Raw genomic sequence first — 19,874 nt, 5'->3', positions numbered from 1 at the left:
GTCCATTCTTTAAAATTCATTTCTGTCCCCATCATTATGAAACAGCCTACAGAAGTTATAATTAACCTTGTTTTCCCAAACACATTTTTCATTCTTTTTCGAGAGGCTTCATTTTTAACCATTACTTATTCTTGCTCTTTTGAAATTGTTTTAAATTGTGAAAAATACAATACACAAAAGAATGTGTGGTTTAAATAATAATTGCTATGCAAATATACATATAATCACCGCATAGATTAAGAAATAGGACATTGCTGGTGTCTTAGAAATCCCATAAACACTATTCCCTGATGACATCTGCTTTATTCTTCCAGGAGGCAAGCTATTCTTCCTTTTGTATTAGTCAATCCTTTAATTTTTTTTCATGGTTCTTAGAACCACACTGGATTTTTGGTGGCATGTTACTTTTTCTTCGTGTATTTGTGAAATCCGTTCAGACTGATATGTAGAGTCCTGTTTATTCATTTTCCTGTCTTACATTCTGCCGCGTCGTTGCACCACAAAATAGCCATATCATCATTGGTGGACTCGGGGGCTGTTTTGAGTTGGGGCTACAGTGAATGATACTGCTGTAAGTACGCTTACAAGGATGCTATTCAAAATACTTACTGGTAGATACGGCCAGTTCACACACCAATCACAAGTTGTCAAACCCATCTGAAGAGGAGCCGGGCCAACAGAAACAAATTCCTCTGGTACGCTGCACCGGTTTGTACTGGCTAAATAACCACCCCGCACATTTGAAAGGGCCTCCTGACCTACCAGCTCAAGAGTTTTTCTGATGTGAGTATCTAGGAGTGCAATTACTGAGCGGTAAGGTATGGAAATCTTCAACAGACAAGGTAATTTCTAACTATTTTTAAAATGGTCGTGGAGGAGATAATGCTAAGTGAAATAAGTCAAGCAGAGAAAGACAATTATCATATGATTTCTCTCATCTACGGAACATAAGAACTAGGAAGATCGGTAGGGGAAGAAAGGGATAAAGAAAGGGGGGGTAATCAGAAGGGGGAATGAAACATGAGAGACTATGGACTATGAGAAACAAACTGAGGACTTCAGAGGGGAGGGGGGTGGGGGAATGGGATAGATTGGTGATGGGTAGTAAGGAGGGCACGTATTGCATGGTGCACTGGGTGTTATACACAACTAATGAATCATCGAGCCTTACATAGGAAACCGGGGATGTACTGTATGGTGACTAACATAATATAATAAAAAATCATTAAAAAAAAAAATAAATAATAATAAAAAAGAAATTCCGAATAAATAAATAAAATGGTCATGACATTTTGTACTTACACCATTTTATACTTAATGAGAATTCCATTTCCAACGTTTGGCTTCCCCAGACTAGATTTTTCCTTACATATGTGCATAATATACTGCTGTAATTTAAATGGAACTATCCTGGAAACTAATGAGGTTGAGCACCTCTTTATATGTTTCTAAACCATTTGGATTTTATCTAAAGTATCTGTTGAAGTGTTTTTTCCTGTACTTCTCTTATGCTGCTTTTCTCTTGCCTCGGATTTGTGTTATGTACTTTTGACACTAGTCTTTTTGTTGGTTTGGTTTTTATATCAAATTATCTTTTCTAATTTTTTGACTTTTCTTATCAATTTCTTTATGGTGTTTGAGGAACAGAAACCTTTATTTTTATGCAGTAGTATTTTACCTAACATTCCTTCTGGATAGTGTCCCTTGTTTAAGAAATCTCTTCCTCTCCCAAGTTTATGAAGTTATTTTCCCATATTATCCTCTATATGTTAATAAATTTGTCTTTCATATTTAGGTCTTTAAATTACATGGTTTTTATCTTTGCAAATTGTGAGAGACAGGGTCCATTGTTTATTTTTATTTTTTTTTAAGTGGCTATCCGGTTGACTCACACTATTTAATTGCAAGTTCATGGTTTTTTGCAGACCTGCTTTATCTCCTCTGTTGTATACGAAGTATCCATTTAGGGACCATTTTGTTCCATTGTTCAATTTACCCTGCGTCAGCACTACATTCTTAATTTCTATACCTTTATAGTCTTAATATCTGCTAGAAAATATTCATATATCTTGTTCTTGTTTTTCAGTGTGCTCTTCCTCACATTTAAAAAATTTACTTGCATTAAATCAATGGATTTATGATTTGGGAAGAATTGCACGTCACTACTATATCCAGTTTTTCAATCAATGAACGTTGTATTTAGCTCTTATTTAATATCTTAATAAAATTTTATTGTTTTCTTTGTAGAGATCTTGAACTTCTTCGTTAATTTATTCTTAGGCATTTGATACTTTTAATGCTAGTAAAAATCATTTCTTGAAATTTTCATTTTCTGATGATTTCTTGTTCACAGAGAAGAAATTTATTTCTGTGTAGTTTTTATAATTAGTAAACTTGACAAATTCCTACATATTTTAAAACAAATTGTTGATTATTTTGGATATTCTACACACAGAGATGTATAATCTACAAATAATCATAGTTCTTTTCTTCTTTTCCACTTCTTATACCTTTACTTGTATTTTTCTTCTCTTGCTCTGACACAATGGCTAGAAACTCTGGTAAAGGTATTGAAGAGAATGGTGACAGTAGGGGTACTTGTTTTGTTTCTGGTCTCAAAGGAAGAGCTTTCTATCCTTTCACCAGCAAGATTTTTCTTGTTTGTTTGTTTGGTAGATAATATTCAGCAGATTTAAAAAATACTCCTTCATCCCAAGTGTGCTATAAAGTTTTTGTTATGGATGGATTTTGAATTTTATCAAATATTACCCAGCATCTTATGATTTTTGTACCTTAGTATATTAATATACTAGGTTTCATTAATTCATTTTCCAACACTGAAACAATCTTGTGTACCTGGGATAATTCAACTTGGTTATTATTCTTATCACTTTCACGCATTTCCAGATCTTTGGATCTTGGCATATACATTAATTTTTCCTACCTAATAATGGTAACTAGGCCTTCTTTCTCCTTTGATTGCCTCAGGTTTGTTAATTTTATTGAACTTTTTTTCAAAGAATCAAATTGTTGGAAGGTCATTTTTTAAATTGAGTAATCCATCAAAATAATCCTTAAGTTTCACAAATAATCAAATAAAAATATGATATAAAATAAAATAAAAAATGAAACTTTAAAAATAAAATTTTAATTTATTTGGATTGTCATTTAAACAGAGGTAAAAGATTTCAACATTTTTGTCACCATAATTGTATTATTATGTTTTGATAGAAAACTATTTTGGTTCAATTTCCCATCAAAGCTTTAAAAACTGTAGATGTGGGGACATTTTAGCTCTTAAAGCCTAGATAATCAACAGTCAATTCATTAATCATCAACTAATTACAAACTTTTAGATCGGACATTATCTTCAAAAAATGTTCCAAGATGTGTTTTACCTAAACTTTGAAAAAAAAGTTTACCATATTAGATAATATACTTGATACACACTTGATCTTAGCCAAAAGGCCAAGAAACAATAGCATATCAGGTGAAAGTTGATTAAGCAGTGTCAATGCATTCTTAAATTTAATTATTTTTAAAAAGATAAATAGAAAAATAAAAATTCAAGTTAAATAAGTCTCCTATACTGTTTTAAGGTTAAGGAAATGATATATAACTTTCTTGCCATAGACAGGAAGTTATCAAAGAATATAAGAAACATATAAGTTCACCCAAAGATGTCCCTGACTCATTAAGAAAGGTAAATTTGAGCATTAATAAGAATGGTTTCAATGAATTAAAACATATCAAATTTTGAATCACTAAATTCTTCTCCTGAAACCAATATTACACTATATGTTAACTAGAATTTAAAAAAAACTTGAAACAAAAAAAGTAAAAAAAAAAAATCTAATTTGTTTTCATCCTTGAGTTAGCAATGATAATAAAAATAAAAACACAAGCTTTTTGGTCATCTTTGGAGGATAATAGGGAACCATTTCTTATTTCGAAAAATGGTAAGTAAAGGAAAATTGTCCAATATTTTCCGTCTGTATCCTACCTTTCCTATACAAACTATGCTACTGGGTAATCAAATATTGGTTGAGGAGAAGTTTATCTTTTTAAAAGTATTCCAAGAAGAAATGATGATTGAATTAGAATACCAACACTTTGTAACCTTTAGTTAATTAATGGATCTATTCTAGCCAGTGAGCACCGGTGGCTATAAACCGGACAAAATGAAAGACAGCCGGACATTATACAGCTCCCAATGGAAACATATAATGTCAGCCTTTGACCTTGAATGCGAATCAGGTCAGATCTGTAGGGAAAAAAACCAAGTTACAGGCAATACAGAGACAGAGGAACTTGTTACCTCTACTGTGAGTATGCATTCAGCAAAAACCCAATTTGGTTGAAAGAGCAGGTTTCTTCAAAAAGATTCACTGAAAAAGAAGGGGTGGGGAGGAGACTATGTAGATTAAAAGAAGCTTAGAAAACATTTTAAAAATAAAACAGGAAAACCACGTGAGTATTTTTTTACTAGGCAGATGTCAGTGATAAACCAGGAAGTAATTATCATAAATATGATAATGGTGGTTGCATTTAGAGTTTGGGAAGGTGTTGTGAGAGGGAGGGATAAAATGGTGGTCTTATGAGATGACTGGCAAAGTTAAATTCCTTGACCTGGGTGGTGGTGACAAGAGTGTCGATATATAATAATTTATTAAGCTATACATTTATTTAATTCTGTTTTCTGTGCTGGATTTAAAATTTATTTTTTAAACTGGGTGAATGAATGTATTTACGATATAATTTTCAGAGAATATGTTATGAAATGTTCTATTTTGTAATAAAGAATCAACTTACCAAGTTGGTAAACACAAGAAGTCAAAGTTGACATTTTCAATATTTATTAGGAAGGCTGAGGCAACAGCCTTTTTATACAGCACAGTCTGCATAAGCTATCAAGATACATCTTGTATACAATCACAAAACCAAGACATATTTTTACATAGAGTAAAACTCAAGACAGATTTACAAGCATTTTAGATACAATTCTCATGTATTTCAATTCAATTTCTACAACCTTTAGCCCAAGAATTTATATTTGTTCATTAGATTTTCCAGAGAGATTTGGGTAGAACAGAAAAGAACACATTAGCAAATCACCAACACAGCATGCAACATGTAGTTAGAAACAAGACATATCTCCAAGTACTTTATTTTTTATTTTGAAATAAATTTTATTAGATTTTTATTTTTTTCAGACAAGATTTTTTTCCCATTAATATCAGATGTGTTTTTGTTAGGATATTAGCACACACATTAATCAGTAGTGGGAGCACCTGAGCACATCACCAACAAATATACAGACACAATCAAACGATAATCATATTCACATGCTGAATGCCAAATGAAATTAATATTTCAACTTTGTCTATTTTACCAAATGTATAGTTATGTACAGGGTAACCATTTAAGAAATGCTCTCGATCTACATATCAGATAAGGAATCATTTGATTAAATGATTTTGACTTAATGGATATCTTGAATAATGACAACAACATGGAACATACAGAAAACATCAATGTGTCATATTCAATGAGAATATCTGCTTCACTCATTCATTTTTGAATTACAGCAAAGGCAAGTAATTATTAAAGAGACGGCTCATAATTATTCATCGAGCTTTCTTTCACTTCCATGTCAAGCTCAAAAAGACAGAAACTCACTCTGTCACGTGGAGAGTTATAAACATATATATAGCTGTAGTTGGCTGCTTTTGGAATATTAGACATTATAGCAATGAAAATAAGTTTTTAAAAATATTGTTATGATTTAAATAATAAAGTAAAAAAATACTATAAACATCTTTATGATATCTTAATGAAATGAAACATCGATCAAATAATTTCTAATAAATTGGGCACAATATAGTATAGAATTTTGTTTTACTTCACATGACCACCAACCTAGTGTCACTACGACTATCACCACTACCATCACAACCATTCTTACAGTAAGAATCAATATCAGCTGGTTACCAGCTATAATATTCCCACAATATGACTATTTTAATGTGTGTGATCCACAAAACTAAGTCCACTGATATGCTGAAAATATGCATTTATTTGTATGATTAGTTACAATATGGGCACATTAAGGAACAAAGACAATCACTGTTCCTTAGTCTTGGATACTGTTCTTTTCAACAGAAATGGTAAAGAAAGAGGTCAGAGTCACCAAAAATCTTCTTAATCTTAAGTAAAAACAGGGGGAAACACCGACTTCTTGCTTGTACCGTTACCTGTCTGTAATGACCATTCTACAAATCCCCGTCTTTTGTAAAAATTCACTCTGTGCTTTTGCTTCTACAGCTAAAAGTTTCTTTAGGACCAAATTTGAAACCAAGAAGCAACTCCAGTCTCTGATGACTCAACGAAGTTGTGGGAAAATTAAGATGCTTTTCAAGATATAGGTGTTGGAACTGGACTGACCGTGTATTATTCAGAGATTACAAACTTTGTCATCAGTAGGATTAAAAAAAACTGATTCCAAAAAATAAAAAGAAACGAAAAAGTGGAAAATTATGTGCTGTGATATATACAAAAAAGTAAAAAACCACCAAGAGCCCTATTTGCAATTAAAAAAGAAACAGCTTGGTTGTAAGAAGGGTAATCGACATCATTCAGAAGAAATGCATTTGTTTGAGGATCAGTGTTGCATAGAATAATTCCCGCACAATTTAGGATTTTGGTCAGCTGCAAACTTGGCACACTGTGGCAGGATCTTATGCTCTCTGAAGGGGATGCTGGTGCACAAAAAAGAAGCCCTGTCGTTAGCTCTCTTGACTGACCTGGCCCCATCGCTGGTGCCTTGGAACAAAGGGGCACCTAGAATGGAGAAACTCCTACCCTTTCAGGTCAAGTAGCTACCAAGGGATGATCTTTGTTTTGGTGGCACCTCATTTGTGTTATTCTAAAAGAAATCACAACTGGAATGAAGTCAAACTTACTGGTCATACAACCTCTCATGCATACCGCTGGATGTACGCGGCTGCAGAAGAGGGTCCAAGGTGAGCCAGAGTTTCCTTCGAAGGGTGAATAGCAGAATCTTTTTATGTCAGAAAGAGATCTTCCCGAATCCTTCCCTTCCCCAGCTATGAGTGATGATTACAAGCTCCCTAAAGCGCTCATTTCTGCTGGAAATATCCATAGCAACCATCAGCAGATCTAGTTGTCTCTAAAAATAAAATCCTAGCAGTATCGAATCTTCCGTGCTCCCTTCCTGGCTTGCTTGTTTGAGAGCGGTATCAATGGTGAATGACGCTGCGTTATCAGGGAGGACAGGTAAAAACATAGACGGAAGAAAACGGACTGTTTTCTTCCTTGGATTGGGGAAGAGTGATTTTGTATTTCTTTACGAACATAATAAAGATGTATAGCCTGAAATTATTAGAAATTGTTTTATTTTTAATGTTTTGCATTTAATCAATTCCTCTCAAATTTAAAGTATGTTTTTCTTTAAAAGTGAGAAAATTCAATATCCAACCAATGTATTTGGAGATAATTTCTCAAAACCTGCTAAAATCTCAACTTTGAATGAAGAAGCAGCTTTCAAACTCAGAATGCTCTGAGAAGCAATTTATTTTAGGGTAGGATATGGGAATAGTGTAAGATTGGCATGACTCATTTCATTTATAATAACCCAATTCGCAAATCATCTTGATTTAATTCTTCACCTTTTCTCAGGTTCAATGCAAGTTTGTATTTTAAAGAAAAACCATTAGTTTTGGAGCGAATACACTACTTTTATCCAAGTCAGTGCTTCCCATCGGTATGGAGGATGTTTTTGCATATAAAATTTGAGAAATAAAGAGCTGCATAATAATTATTCCTCACTTTATGTATAAAACTATATCTGGCAATGTGCTTTCTTTTTTTTTCTCACAGTTCACTTGGCTTGATCACCCCAACATTCCATTAGGAAGGCTAGGAATATGTAATTATTTTTATCCTACAAATAAGAAAACTGGGGGAAGTGACTTTAAGTGACATGTGCAAGGTGACACAGGGGCAGGACCAAGTCAGAAGCCAGGCTCCTCCTCCCAGCAGAGTGCATGTCCTAGAACTCCATTCTACTTCCTTTGTCTACACAGTTGGTTGACGGAGAAGACGAAGCTTCCTTTTAATGACTTGGACATTGGTCCATATATTCCGTATTAATAAAATAGCTCAAGTTATATTTTAATCTCAATATAATACCGACTTTTCACTTATTTTCCCAATATTGATGAACTTGATCACTGTGATATTGTCACTAACAGAGAAAAATGGAGCACTAGGAAGAACTTGAGTTTAGTGTCAGGGTTTTCCTTATACAATCAATTAATGCATTAAGGACAAAAAAAGCATCATGGAACAGCAGGAAATGACACCAAGTTAATTAATCCATGTCACAGATTAATATGATTTGTTCGCCAGAGGAAGAATTTCCTCTCTTTCAATACCTCACTCAACAGAAAGAAAACATGTGGAAAAACATTTGCAATTCCACAAAGAACAACTTATCACACTTCCTGGAACATACCATTTTAACCTATGTTCTTTGGTATGTACGTTGAAAATGTATTGGCTTAATGATCAGGTAAGGAGATTTTGATGTTTTCAACCAAGGTTCCAATATTTTTGTGGGGCAACATTCTGTGTGAGCCAATCATGGCTTTATTTCTACATAAATATAATTCCACTTCCACTTAATATTATCTTCACTCTACATCATTTCATATTATACAAATGTGCTTTTACAACATGGATTCCAAAATCGGCGATGCTCACGCTTGTAACATTTGGACAGAGAGAAAATCTAAAAGCCGTAATTTCTCCATCTCCAGTACCCTCTCCCTCTGAACCCAACCACCTCACGTCTAGTCTTGAACGCATACTATAGTTGTATCCTATGTCAGAATCTAAAAACAGTAAGTCGTCCGAGGAAGTAAGATGAAGAAAAAAGATCTTTAGACTCCTGAAAACTGAGATTTGTTACAGCAGTTCTTTCCTTTCAACCAAGGTTCTTTTGCACAAATGATTGACTCTGTCTTGCATTAGGAACCATATTAATATTCGAGCGGCTGCCTTAAGCTACAGTTCAACTCTGCTCAAAGATCTGTGCATTAAGGAATCAAAAAAGCTCTCACTGTCTTTCTTGAAGCCATCCAAGGACTCAAAGCTCTTTTTTATGGTCTCCGATATATGAACTTTTTTCATTTGAGTTTTTTTCTGTTCCACAACAGAACATTCACAAAGCTTTAGGTATGTGTTTGCCTGTTGTTCCTCCTCTCTCATTTACCCCTAAAAACACTGTAGAATAGTATCCACCTCTAGTCTTGATGTGAAATTATTTAGAGCAGTTTCTATACCCTGAGCAGACACATTTCTTCAATGGGTTTGAGTAGGACTGACCAAAAGTTTGTGCCAGTTGACTATTCTTTTTCTGAGATCCACTTTGTCAAGCCAGATACAGGCTTCGCCAATCAAGGTCTTTTTCATAAACTTCCCTCCATTAGAGAAAAGTAAAATCTAGAAAAAATAGTCAAAATTATATACACTTGCATATATTTTTTCAACCTTTTTAAAGGACATTGATCATCAAAGAAATCACACAGACAAGAAAGGGTGAGGGAAAGTAGCAGCTAAACGTGTAAGAGAACTAATCCTCAAGATGTCCTCAAAAGATGTGCATAATGTTAATTAATTCACATCAGCATTTCCCAAAGGAAAAGACATCCTGGAGGATATGAGAATTTTAGATGACATGCACTAGCAGCTAATTTTGACTAGGTTTATGCTTACATGAATGGAAAATTTCTCAAAAGAACTTTGCTAGGTACATTTTCTACTGGTTTATGAAATATTAACTCAGATACGAAATTGAGTGCTGAGAAATAAACAAGAGCTTGCAAGGCAGATAAAACACAACATTAATTTTATTTAACATTTCATTTACTTGTGATTTCACTATGGTATGCACTTCCAAAGTGATTTCTTGTCATATGTAGAACTTACGTTAGGTGAAATGCCATAGGATCTCAGACTCAAGACATTTATTTTTTCTTTTAGAGAGGAGTTGAAAGAAAGGTGGAGAGCATTAGTAGTGCTAACCATGAATCCTTGGCAGTTCTCTTTTGCTCTCTCTTTCAGAATCTCCTTTAGAGAATTCATCTTCATTCTTGGTTAAAACCTTACTTTTACGTTTCTGACTTCAAAATCTACATTTCTAGGTATGGTTATAATTCATATCTCTTCTGGCCTCTGGTTTTGGGATTTCAGATGGCATTGCAGATTTTCACTTGGAGCCCGCTTTCTTATCAAATGTATCACATTTCAAACAAATGTGTGATCTTCCTCCCCCGCGCCCCCTCTCTAACTACTTAATCTCTGCAGATGACACTTTTGTTCACATGGACTGCAGGGCATCCTTTACTGTTTTTGTTTTTTTTAAATTTCTTTCCACTCTAATGTCTGTCGGTGCTCTCAGTACAGTTTAAGCTTAGTAATATTTCTTATATTTGTCTTTAGTGTGGGCCCTTAAGTGCCAATACCATGGTCTTACTCTTCCCATATTTTTTCATCTCTTTCCTCCTGCCTCTTTTTCCCTCTTTCATTCCTTGTTCCCACATCCACTAAAGACACACTATGTACCAGCATTGTATGAGGCTGTAGAACAAGGAGTAATGAAAGCCAGGCCTTGTCCTAGAGAGGCAGGAGGCATGGAAGCAGTGACAGGTAAGCATATAGATGATTGTACAGCACAGATTAGGATTGATAGCCTAATAGGTTAAGCAAAGTGTTATGTGAATAAGGTGTGATGAATTGCACCTGGGGTCATCAGTAAAGGGCTGAGTTAACATTGAAAGATTGTGGACCAATGAGATGGGTGGAGAGAGATGAAGAAGACAATATTGAAAGGGAAGAAAAATAGGAGCAAAACATTGGAGGCTTAACCTGATTTGAAGATTGTGGTGTGACTGGAGTACAGAGAGCGCTGGGAAGTACACAAGGAGATGAGATTAAATCAATACAATTACAGCTCACCTTAGAGAACTATGAATGAGGCAGGATATTGGTGAGTCATTGAAGGGCTTTAATGGAACCTGCTAGCCAGTGTTGTTATCTATCTATCTATCTATCTATCCATCTATCTATCATCTATCTACCTATTTTTAGTTCAAGTATCCTTAACGTACAGTGTTAACATTAGTTTCAGGTATACAACACAACGATTCAGCAATTCTATACATTGCTCAGTGCTCATCACAATAAGTATACCCTTCACCTATTTCATCCATCCTGCCACCCTCCTAGCCATTTTTAGAAGATACCCTTGCCAGCAGTGTGATGAAATGAATTAAGAGGGTAAGACTCTGATGCCAAGGAGGCCAGGTATACTGCTAAAGTGATCTGAGTAATAAAGATGAGGACTCAAAGAGGAATAGTGGCAGTGAGCATGGAAATAAATCTACATGAAAGGAACTGAGTAGTCAGAATAGGGAAGACTTGGTAGCTAATCGGATGGGTGAGTGGGCTGTGAAATTCTAAAGGGCCACTGGAAAGATACCTCTAAGAATTAACATGTAAAATGTCACATACTGTATGATCAGTATACACATGTCAAATAACAATGGAAAACAAACTGTGTATGAACAAAATTTTAAAATAGTAACAGTATAATATAGAGTTACCTGAAGAGAATGTCCGGCAGGACTGAGGCTGAATCTAAAAGTTTCATTGAATGAGGGCTCTCTATCATGTCGGCATACTCTCGTTTTTTTCTTGATTACCTTTTTCTGCGTAGAGATGTTCATCACATATATTTTTACATATAAATCTGAAAATAAGAACTCAGCTTGTAAAGTGTCCACGACTCACACAATTTTCTATTGAAAGAATTATACTTGTACGCTGAGCTCTCCTATGTTTTACACAAAGCCGGAAGACTGCGCTCGATTTGTTTCAGACAACAGAAAGTGTTTAAAAGATACACCAATTTTCTTAGCAATTCAGTTTTCCTGTTGTATGGTAAATACATTACTCTAAGTTTATGTGTTGAGAAAATTTAGCTAAAAACTAGTAAAATATCAACTGGTTTTACATAAAAGAAATTAGTTATTACTTTCCATTTTTCAGATATATTTGGTGTACAACCCAAATTTTACTCTACATTTTCCAGATTATTTAGGACATATTCCTACAGAATTCCTAGATGTATGACATTGCTCATTATCACAAAATTAGATACCTGGTAAGTGATCGGGAGATTTAAATTTGTAGGTGATATTTCTGCACTGGAGAATCTCAACTATTAGTTGTTCACCATCTGTCTTCATTTCCTTCTTCAGTGCAATCTTGATTTCTCCCATTACCTGAGTTTTGACTGAAAGAATTTAATAAAAGTGTTAAGGAATATGAAACACCATCTATTAAATGTTTAATTTAATAATTCATTCATACATTCATTTATTGCTTATCAAGTGTTGAACACCTTATTCTATCCTGTGGATACACAGATGAATAAAATACAGTCTGAGCCCTTAAGAAGTGTAAAATCTCTTGGGGAGACTGATAAATTACACACTTACAACAAAGTGTGCTAATAACGACAGGCTAGTAAACAGGGAGGTATGGAAGAAATGCAAGTCAATAAGTATTACTTGACTGTAGATTCTTAGGCCAAAAGAGGAAACAGATGAGATTACGAGAAAAAAGATATCCATAAAAATAATATAATTTTAATATAATCTATAGGAAATCAGTCATGTGAAATACAAGAGTTGTTTGCTAACAATTGCTCATTACCAGGCTTGCGCAAGAACATTTGCTACCACAACTAAATGTCGTTATATGTTATTTCTACTTTCTTTCTTTTCCTTTACAAAAGAAATAGCCAACAAGAATATGTAGTAATGAAATTGCACAAGGGAAAATTCCACGAGTGACCTAAATGAAATGTATTTCTTTCAAGTGTTTATCTTGGATCTTTGTATCACTGCAGAAGCTGTTCGTGCTAGGTCATGTTCTTTATGATTCACTCTTTCCCCTGCCAATTCATGTATGCATCCACTTCTCCAATCACCAACAAGTATTTTATTTCCCATCCTACCCTGTGATAAGCACTCTGTTAGGAAGAATGGTAACAGTCGTGAGCCAAAACACGCATCCTTAATGGTTTTATGGTTTTTCCACCTGTTGGGAAGAAAGCCTTAACAAATTATTTTCATCAATAAATGTAAAATTAGAAAAAGAAAAAAGGTAATGGAATACAAGGGCATGATTCCAAGACAGTCTGCGGAAGTACTGCTTGAGCTGAAACCAGAAGGATGAGAAAGAGTTAACTAGTTGAAATGGATTAAGAACATGCTACAGAGGGGCACCTGGGTGGCACAGCGGTTAGGCATTTGCCTTCGGCTCAGGGCGTGATCCCGGCGTTCTGGGATCGAGCCCCACATCAGGCTCCTCCGCTATGAGCCTGCTTCTTCCTCTCCCACTCCCCCTGCTTGTGTTCCCTCTCTCGCTGGCTGTCTCTCTCTCTGTCGAATAAATAAATAAAATCTTAAAAAAAAAAAAAAGAACATGCTACAGAGAAGGAACAGTGTGCTCACAGGAGGGAACATCATGGGACTAAAGAACTAAATCTGTGTTCATGTGATTATGACATGTTGTTAATTGGTACCATGTTAAGAATTTGGTTTTCATATTTAGGACAACAGGAACCTATTAAAGGTTTTTAAGTTTGGATATAGATCACTTGTTCTCAATCATCTTGGTTTTAGACTTCTTTACACTCTTAAACAAACAAATGGAAGGTCCTCAAAGAACAATCGTGTGTATTATAGGTATCAATATTAGAAATTAACATTTCTAATTAAATTACAAAATTAGATACTCTAGAATATTTATTGATGCAATTAAAATGACAATAATATACTTGTAAATAAATATTTTAAAGAAAAATAACCATATTTTCCAGAACAAAAATATATAGTGAGGAATGCTGTTTCATATTTTTTTCAAATTTCATTAATGTTTTCTTAATAAAGGACAGTTGGATTCTCATACCTGTTTCTATATTAAATCCAATTCAATATGTTGTTTTATTAATAGCTGTTTCTGTATTAAATCCATTCGATATGTTGAAATATATGAAGAAAGAAATATATGAAGAAAGTATTTTAATATCCTCTTTCGATAATATTAGATAATTACAATTTGACAAGTGGTAATTTCTTAGAAGATTAGAGGAAATATGGAATCTGAAATCATATTAATGAACTTTTGAAATGTTGCTTTAAAATACATCAGTCTGTATGCATTCTTTTTAATCTTGCATTTTGAATGGCTCTTTTAACTATGCCTGACTTGGTAATAGCATATTCATTTTGGAAAATACTGGTTCATTGAGCTAGGCAGTTCTTATTGACATATTTCATAAAATATTTAAAGCACATGTGTTAATATCATCACCAATATCATCAAAAAGGTCTTTGAATATTGAGAAGCCTCCAGACTCAGGAAGGCTGATAGAAATTTTCCAAAGTTCTATTTTTATTTAAAAGTCTAATTTTATCACTGACAACTATCATCACTTGTTTTTCTTAAAGTGACAAGCTTACTTTGTTAATTGTTGAGAATAAGTAGCATTTGTCTATCTTTTTAGCAAAAATTACACTTCTTATTAAAAAGGCTAGTTCAGCTTGCAACTCAAAAAGAAAAAAACAACAAAAAAACCACAAACAGGTTTCCTCATGTCAACTATCATAATTTGGCAGGCAGCGAAGTGCTTCTGGTATCTTTTACATTTCACCACAAAGAATTAAAAAGATGTGTACTTAAGGGTCTAGGTTTAATAACAATAATCTTAACTTCCTCATTAAGGACGGTCTTAAATGAAACTGGCATTTTCCTTACAAGTGAGTGGAAGTTAAAAAAAAATAAATACAGTGACTGTTAATATAGTTTGGTGTCACTGCCTTGCTTTGTGCTAAGTCCCCAGCAGTTTACTGCATCATTGCTTTTGCATTATCAATGTAAATGTCAATACAGTGAAAAGGTAAATAATATCTTAGTATATTTTAAAAAATAATTTTGACCTCTGCATGCACGTAGACAAAATATAGAATATAGACTATAGTTGAATAATCTTTGAGAGGAAACTAAAGTAACAAAAGCATTATGTGCAAAATTGTAAATATATTAGATGGTGGTTATTTAATCCTTTTGATTGAATTTTGTCACATTTTGTGGATACGTTATTTTGATGAATTTCTTTTCTGGATCAAGTGTTCGATTAAATTAATTTAACTTTTTATGCCTGGATGTACCCAGACATGTAGAGAAATATCTATCATTACCAATAACTAAGGTCCAAAAATATAGGAAACCACCCTCTACACTGAAACACAAATCTTCTGGATATAATTACATCATAACAGTTTAGCAACCAATGATTGTAGATACTTTACAGCAGTTAGATATTAGCTTTCCTCTCGAGAAACTCAAGAAAATAAAATGCAAGCCAAGGATTTTATATACAGTTAAACTGTCTTTCAAGTATTAAGCCTATAGTTTTAAGCATATAAGAACTCAGGAATTCTGTACAAAGATTGATTCTCTGAGAAATGCACTTCATTAAACCAAAGAGATAACTAGAGAAAGTTCAGCACAAGGACTGATGGTGAGTATTTAACGTATTTAATTGCAGAGCTGAGGCTAAAGCAGGAGTGAGGACCTAGATGGGTGGGAGAACAGCATTTGTTAAGTATTCTGACAGTATTAGAATAAAACTAAAAATAGATGGATGCGGAAGCGAGGGAATGGGGAAAGTAGTGTGAGGTTATTGATTTTTGTATGGGTAATAGGTAGGTAACAAAGGATGCAATTTAAAATTGGCAAAGTAGATAGTATGGTGAAGAAGAACGAGAATTATAAATGGTGTAAATAAAAAGGAAATCATTAAAACAAAGATACAAATCTTTTTTAATTACAGAATTTTTTTCAAATCAAAGACAACAAATGGAAAAAGAAATATAATAAATATATACAATAATTATAAAACAAAATGCAGAGTTGCAATCAAACATATCTATCACATCGGGAAACATGACTAGGTTTAGCTAGCCTATTTTTAAAAAGACTTTCAGACTGGCTCATAAAGCAAAGCTTAACTCTATGAAAAAATTTAGTTTTGTTTCAAATATTGAAAAATGAATCAATTATAAGCATGCCAGGTATATGGAAACAATAAAAGAGTAGGGGTTGAACTGTTATTATCAGACAATATACTTTAGGGCACAATGCAGTAAACAAGACAAAAAGGGGCATTTGATCAAGCTAAGGATACATAAATCCTAATGAAGATATCACAGTTATGAAGATATATGTACCACTTAAATAAGACTGAAACTACAACATGAGATGTAAGAGTTGCAAGGAGAGGAATGAGAATAATAGTAAAAGACTTCTACACAACACCTGTCATACAAGACAGGCCAAGTAGACCAAGAGAAGCAAAGTCATAGAATATTGAGACATTATAATCAATAAAGCAGATCTCGTGTATCTTTACTAAATACCACACCCTGATCATAGAGAATATATCTTTTTTCTCCACTATACGTGGAACATTCCCAAAATTGATCACATACTGAATTGCAAAGAAGATATCAGGAAGGTCTATAAAATGAAGCTATTACAAACATTGATCACACATAAAAAGCCTTCAATTAAATAATTCTTGGGTGAATAGCAAAATACAATGAGAAAAGACAGGAGTTCTGAAAAATAATGATAATGAAAATAACTATGTGTTAAAGTAATGCTGAGAGGAAAATCTCAACTTTGAGATTGGCAATCCTGGCTCATCACTCAAGATCTGAGGATTTCAATACAATCAGGAAAAACATCCAAGGCTCCCCATTTCCTGGAACTCTAAAATGAAGTAGGTGAAAAACCCGAAGCAGAGACTATCTTCTCCTGGGAATAAGACATATCTTGGCTTGGTGGAGTGAATGCCAGCAAAAAAACCAAAAAACCCCATTTAATCAAATTTCAAAAAGGAGAGTAAAACTTCATCAACCAGGCCAGCAAATCTATATGTGAAACAGCTCTATGTCTTTTCTCCAAAGCCATACAGAAGTGGAAAGAACACCATGTCTCAAACCCACACCTAGGATGGAGGGGAAAAAGAGGGTTCTAACGAGGTAAGGAGGGAGCCAAGGAAAATACACTCCCACTCTTCGGAGCCAGTAGAAATTGTGGACAGAACTGACGACACTAATGAGCATGCAGGAATAAAACAGCAGAACAATCCTTTTTTCTGGGAGAAATTCACGTTTATAGGTCATATTCCTCTTTTACAGCCCTTAAAACCCCACATGCGAAGCATGTGCTATTTGTTGTTGTTTTCCACCTTCTCTTATGGGAAAAAAGGTGGAATTAAGCTTGCTAATTACAGTTCTCAAATCACCCCTTTGCCTGCTTCTTTCTTGGAAGGTTAAATTCATGTGCTTCTCAGTATGGTACTTGTGAAGTTCTTGATAATTCTCTCCTGTTGGAAGATTGTTCCAGCTTGCTCTTTAATGTTTCTATTAAAGGCAGAAAGGGACATGCCTGCTGAGATCACGTTAATTGTGAGTCATCGCTGTCAATCATGTCTGCCCCTTCACACTTCAGAATGCCTTTGTCACCTGGAGCAGATGCCGGACGGCACAGAAGCCTCCCTCCACTGCCGCCACAAGGGGGCAGCAGCTCCAGACTGACGATCAATCCTACTCTGGAGAAGACATTTATCCTACAATATGATACATAACCGCGATTTAAGAATAGAAAGAAGGGGGAAAAATAGAAGAGGAAGGGATGAAGGAATGTTGAGGCCACAGTTCAAAAGCGAGACGACAAAAAAATGGGGTTACAGTGGTAAAATACAAGTAGTCCCATTTTAAAACCAGGGATGAATTAGAAGCACCATGGAACAAAATTGAATAAGATAGAAATCAATATATTCACATAGAGGGAAGAAAGGCTTAGGATAATATAGAAAGGAAAACAGAGAGTAAAGAAGGTAGAAAACAGTGATAGATACGTCAAACTGAGAAATAGGATCCAGTGTAACTGATTGCTCGGAAAAAGAAAATTCAAGAGGTTAGAAAATTGCATCTATTTAAAATACAAAGGTATCCATTTGAAGTAACAGAAGAGTAAATCTGTGGATCAAAAGAGCATCCTGTATTCCTGGAAATATTGATTAGTTGATATACTGATATATTGCCATTTAAACTACTTCAAAAATATAGAAAACATGTAGCTTTTCGATGATATTTAAAAGCCTGTGGCAGAGGATATAGAGGATATAGTAATGAGAGAAAGAAAGGAAGGAAGGGAGGGAGGCTCAAGGGAGGGAGGAAGGAGGGAGGAAGGAGGGAGGAGAGAAGGAAAAAAACCTTGAAGATGAAATCAAAGAGGAAGAAAGTGGAAGTGTGCTGATTTCCTTTAAACAGAGAGTTAATAAAATTTAAAATTGAAATATAGTATTGAAAATCATAACTGTTCAACCTCTTAATATTTTCTATTTTACTTCTTAGACTTAGTGAGATCTTTTATAAATGAATAGGGCTAAAATATTTATTGAAAGTAACCTATTCCTTTGTTTTCACCATGATATAGCCCCTTCATTAAATTAAAAAAACAGTATAATAATTTTTTGACAAAGACCATGAATAACTGAATTCTATTAAAATTGTTTGTGTCCCTCTATCTCTTTAGCTAAAGTGCCCCAACTAAGTATAACTGTCAAACTGACTTATTTTTATCTTGCACAGCTTTCTTCTTTCACACTCTCTGGTGCTTTATTCTCCATTAAGATATGCAGTGCTCTTCTCACTTTTTTTTCCTCACAAATATATATATATATATATATATATATAAAATTATCTTTGAAAAACATGTGTAGGTCATATCTACACGCACACATTTATACACATGCTATATCTATACCTCCATCTGATGTATATTTTTAGAGAAGTGCATTTTAAGAAAACATGACCATTAACAGAACACAATAATTCCTTCACAACAAGAAATAAGGTCGGTACAATCTCCATTTTACCGGTGTGAACACAGTGGCTTAGGTGTTTGAAGTAACTTGCCAAATGGCTAAGGGGTCCAGGCAGAACTTCAATCTAGACCTTCCGATTTTAAGTCCAGAGCTCTATTCTCTCATGAAAACCTTGTAATTTCTTATATGATTTTTACACTTATTATGATGAGCATTGAGTAACGTGTAGCATTGTTGAATCATTGCAACGTACACCCAAAACTAACATAACACTAGGTTAACTACACTTCTGAATAAATACATCAATAAACAAACATACACATGAATGAATAAAATAACGTTTTGGTTTTTTGGGGACAGAAATGCTGCAAATGCCGGATTTTTTTTGAAATTAAGAGCAGTCCAAAAAACAAAACAAAACAGAATAAAGAGCAAAGTTCAGTTGAAAAAACAAACAACCATATTTCTGACAAGAAATCCTAAGAATACTCAAGGAAAAACATTAAAATGATGTTAACTGGCTCCAGAAGTTAGAAAACAGGCTGCTCTGACATCTTGAAAGTACTTGGAAGAGAATGATGTGCTTAAATAAACATTTCATTGAAGATATTAAGTACAAAATAGATTAAATACATAATGCATATATATTTTTTAGTGTGTTTGGAATGAAGGGATTTTCAGGGGCCATTTCACTATTTTACTTTAGCCACACATTGGACCTTAGCGAGGAAGGAGATAGCAGGCAACTGTGGGTTGTTGATTCAAGGTTATATTTGCCCATCTCCCTGTTGACATGATAGGTGTTTTTAAAAAAATTTTT

General features: G+C 34.1%; 1 protein-coding gene across 1 annotated transcript in view; it reads right to left on the bottom strand.

The window, feature by feature from the left end:
* Positions 1-9,093: 9,093 nt before the first annotated feature.
* The window catches only part of PCLO (piccolo presynaptic cytomatrix protein), a 367,203-nt gene continuing 356,422 nt past the window's right edge, over positions 9,094-19,874 (bottom strand). Inside the window, 3 exon segments of the mRNA XM_040644314.1 lie at positions 9,094-9,525; positions 11,688-11,833; positions 12,245-12,379. Of these exon segments, the coding sequence (XP_040500248.1) occupies positions 9,385-9,525; positions 11,688-11,833; positions 12,245-12,379 (422 nt within the window). The 3' untranslated portion in view covers positions 9,094-9,384.

The sequence above is a fragment of the Ursus maritimus genome, unplaced genomic scaffold, assembly GCF_017311325.1.
Source record: "Ursus maritimus isolate PB19 unplaced genomic scaffold, ASM1731132v1 scaffold_3, whole genome shotgun sequence".
Taxonomy (NCBI): Eukaryota; Metazoa; Chordata; class Mammalia; order Carnivora; family Ursidae; genus Ursus; species Ursus maritimus.
The sequence above is the reverse complement of the archived record's forward strand: the minus strand, read 5'-3'. Positions and strand labels throughout refer to the sequence as shown.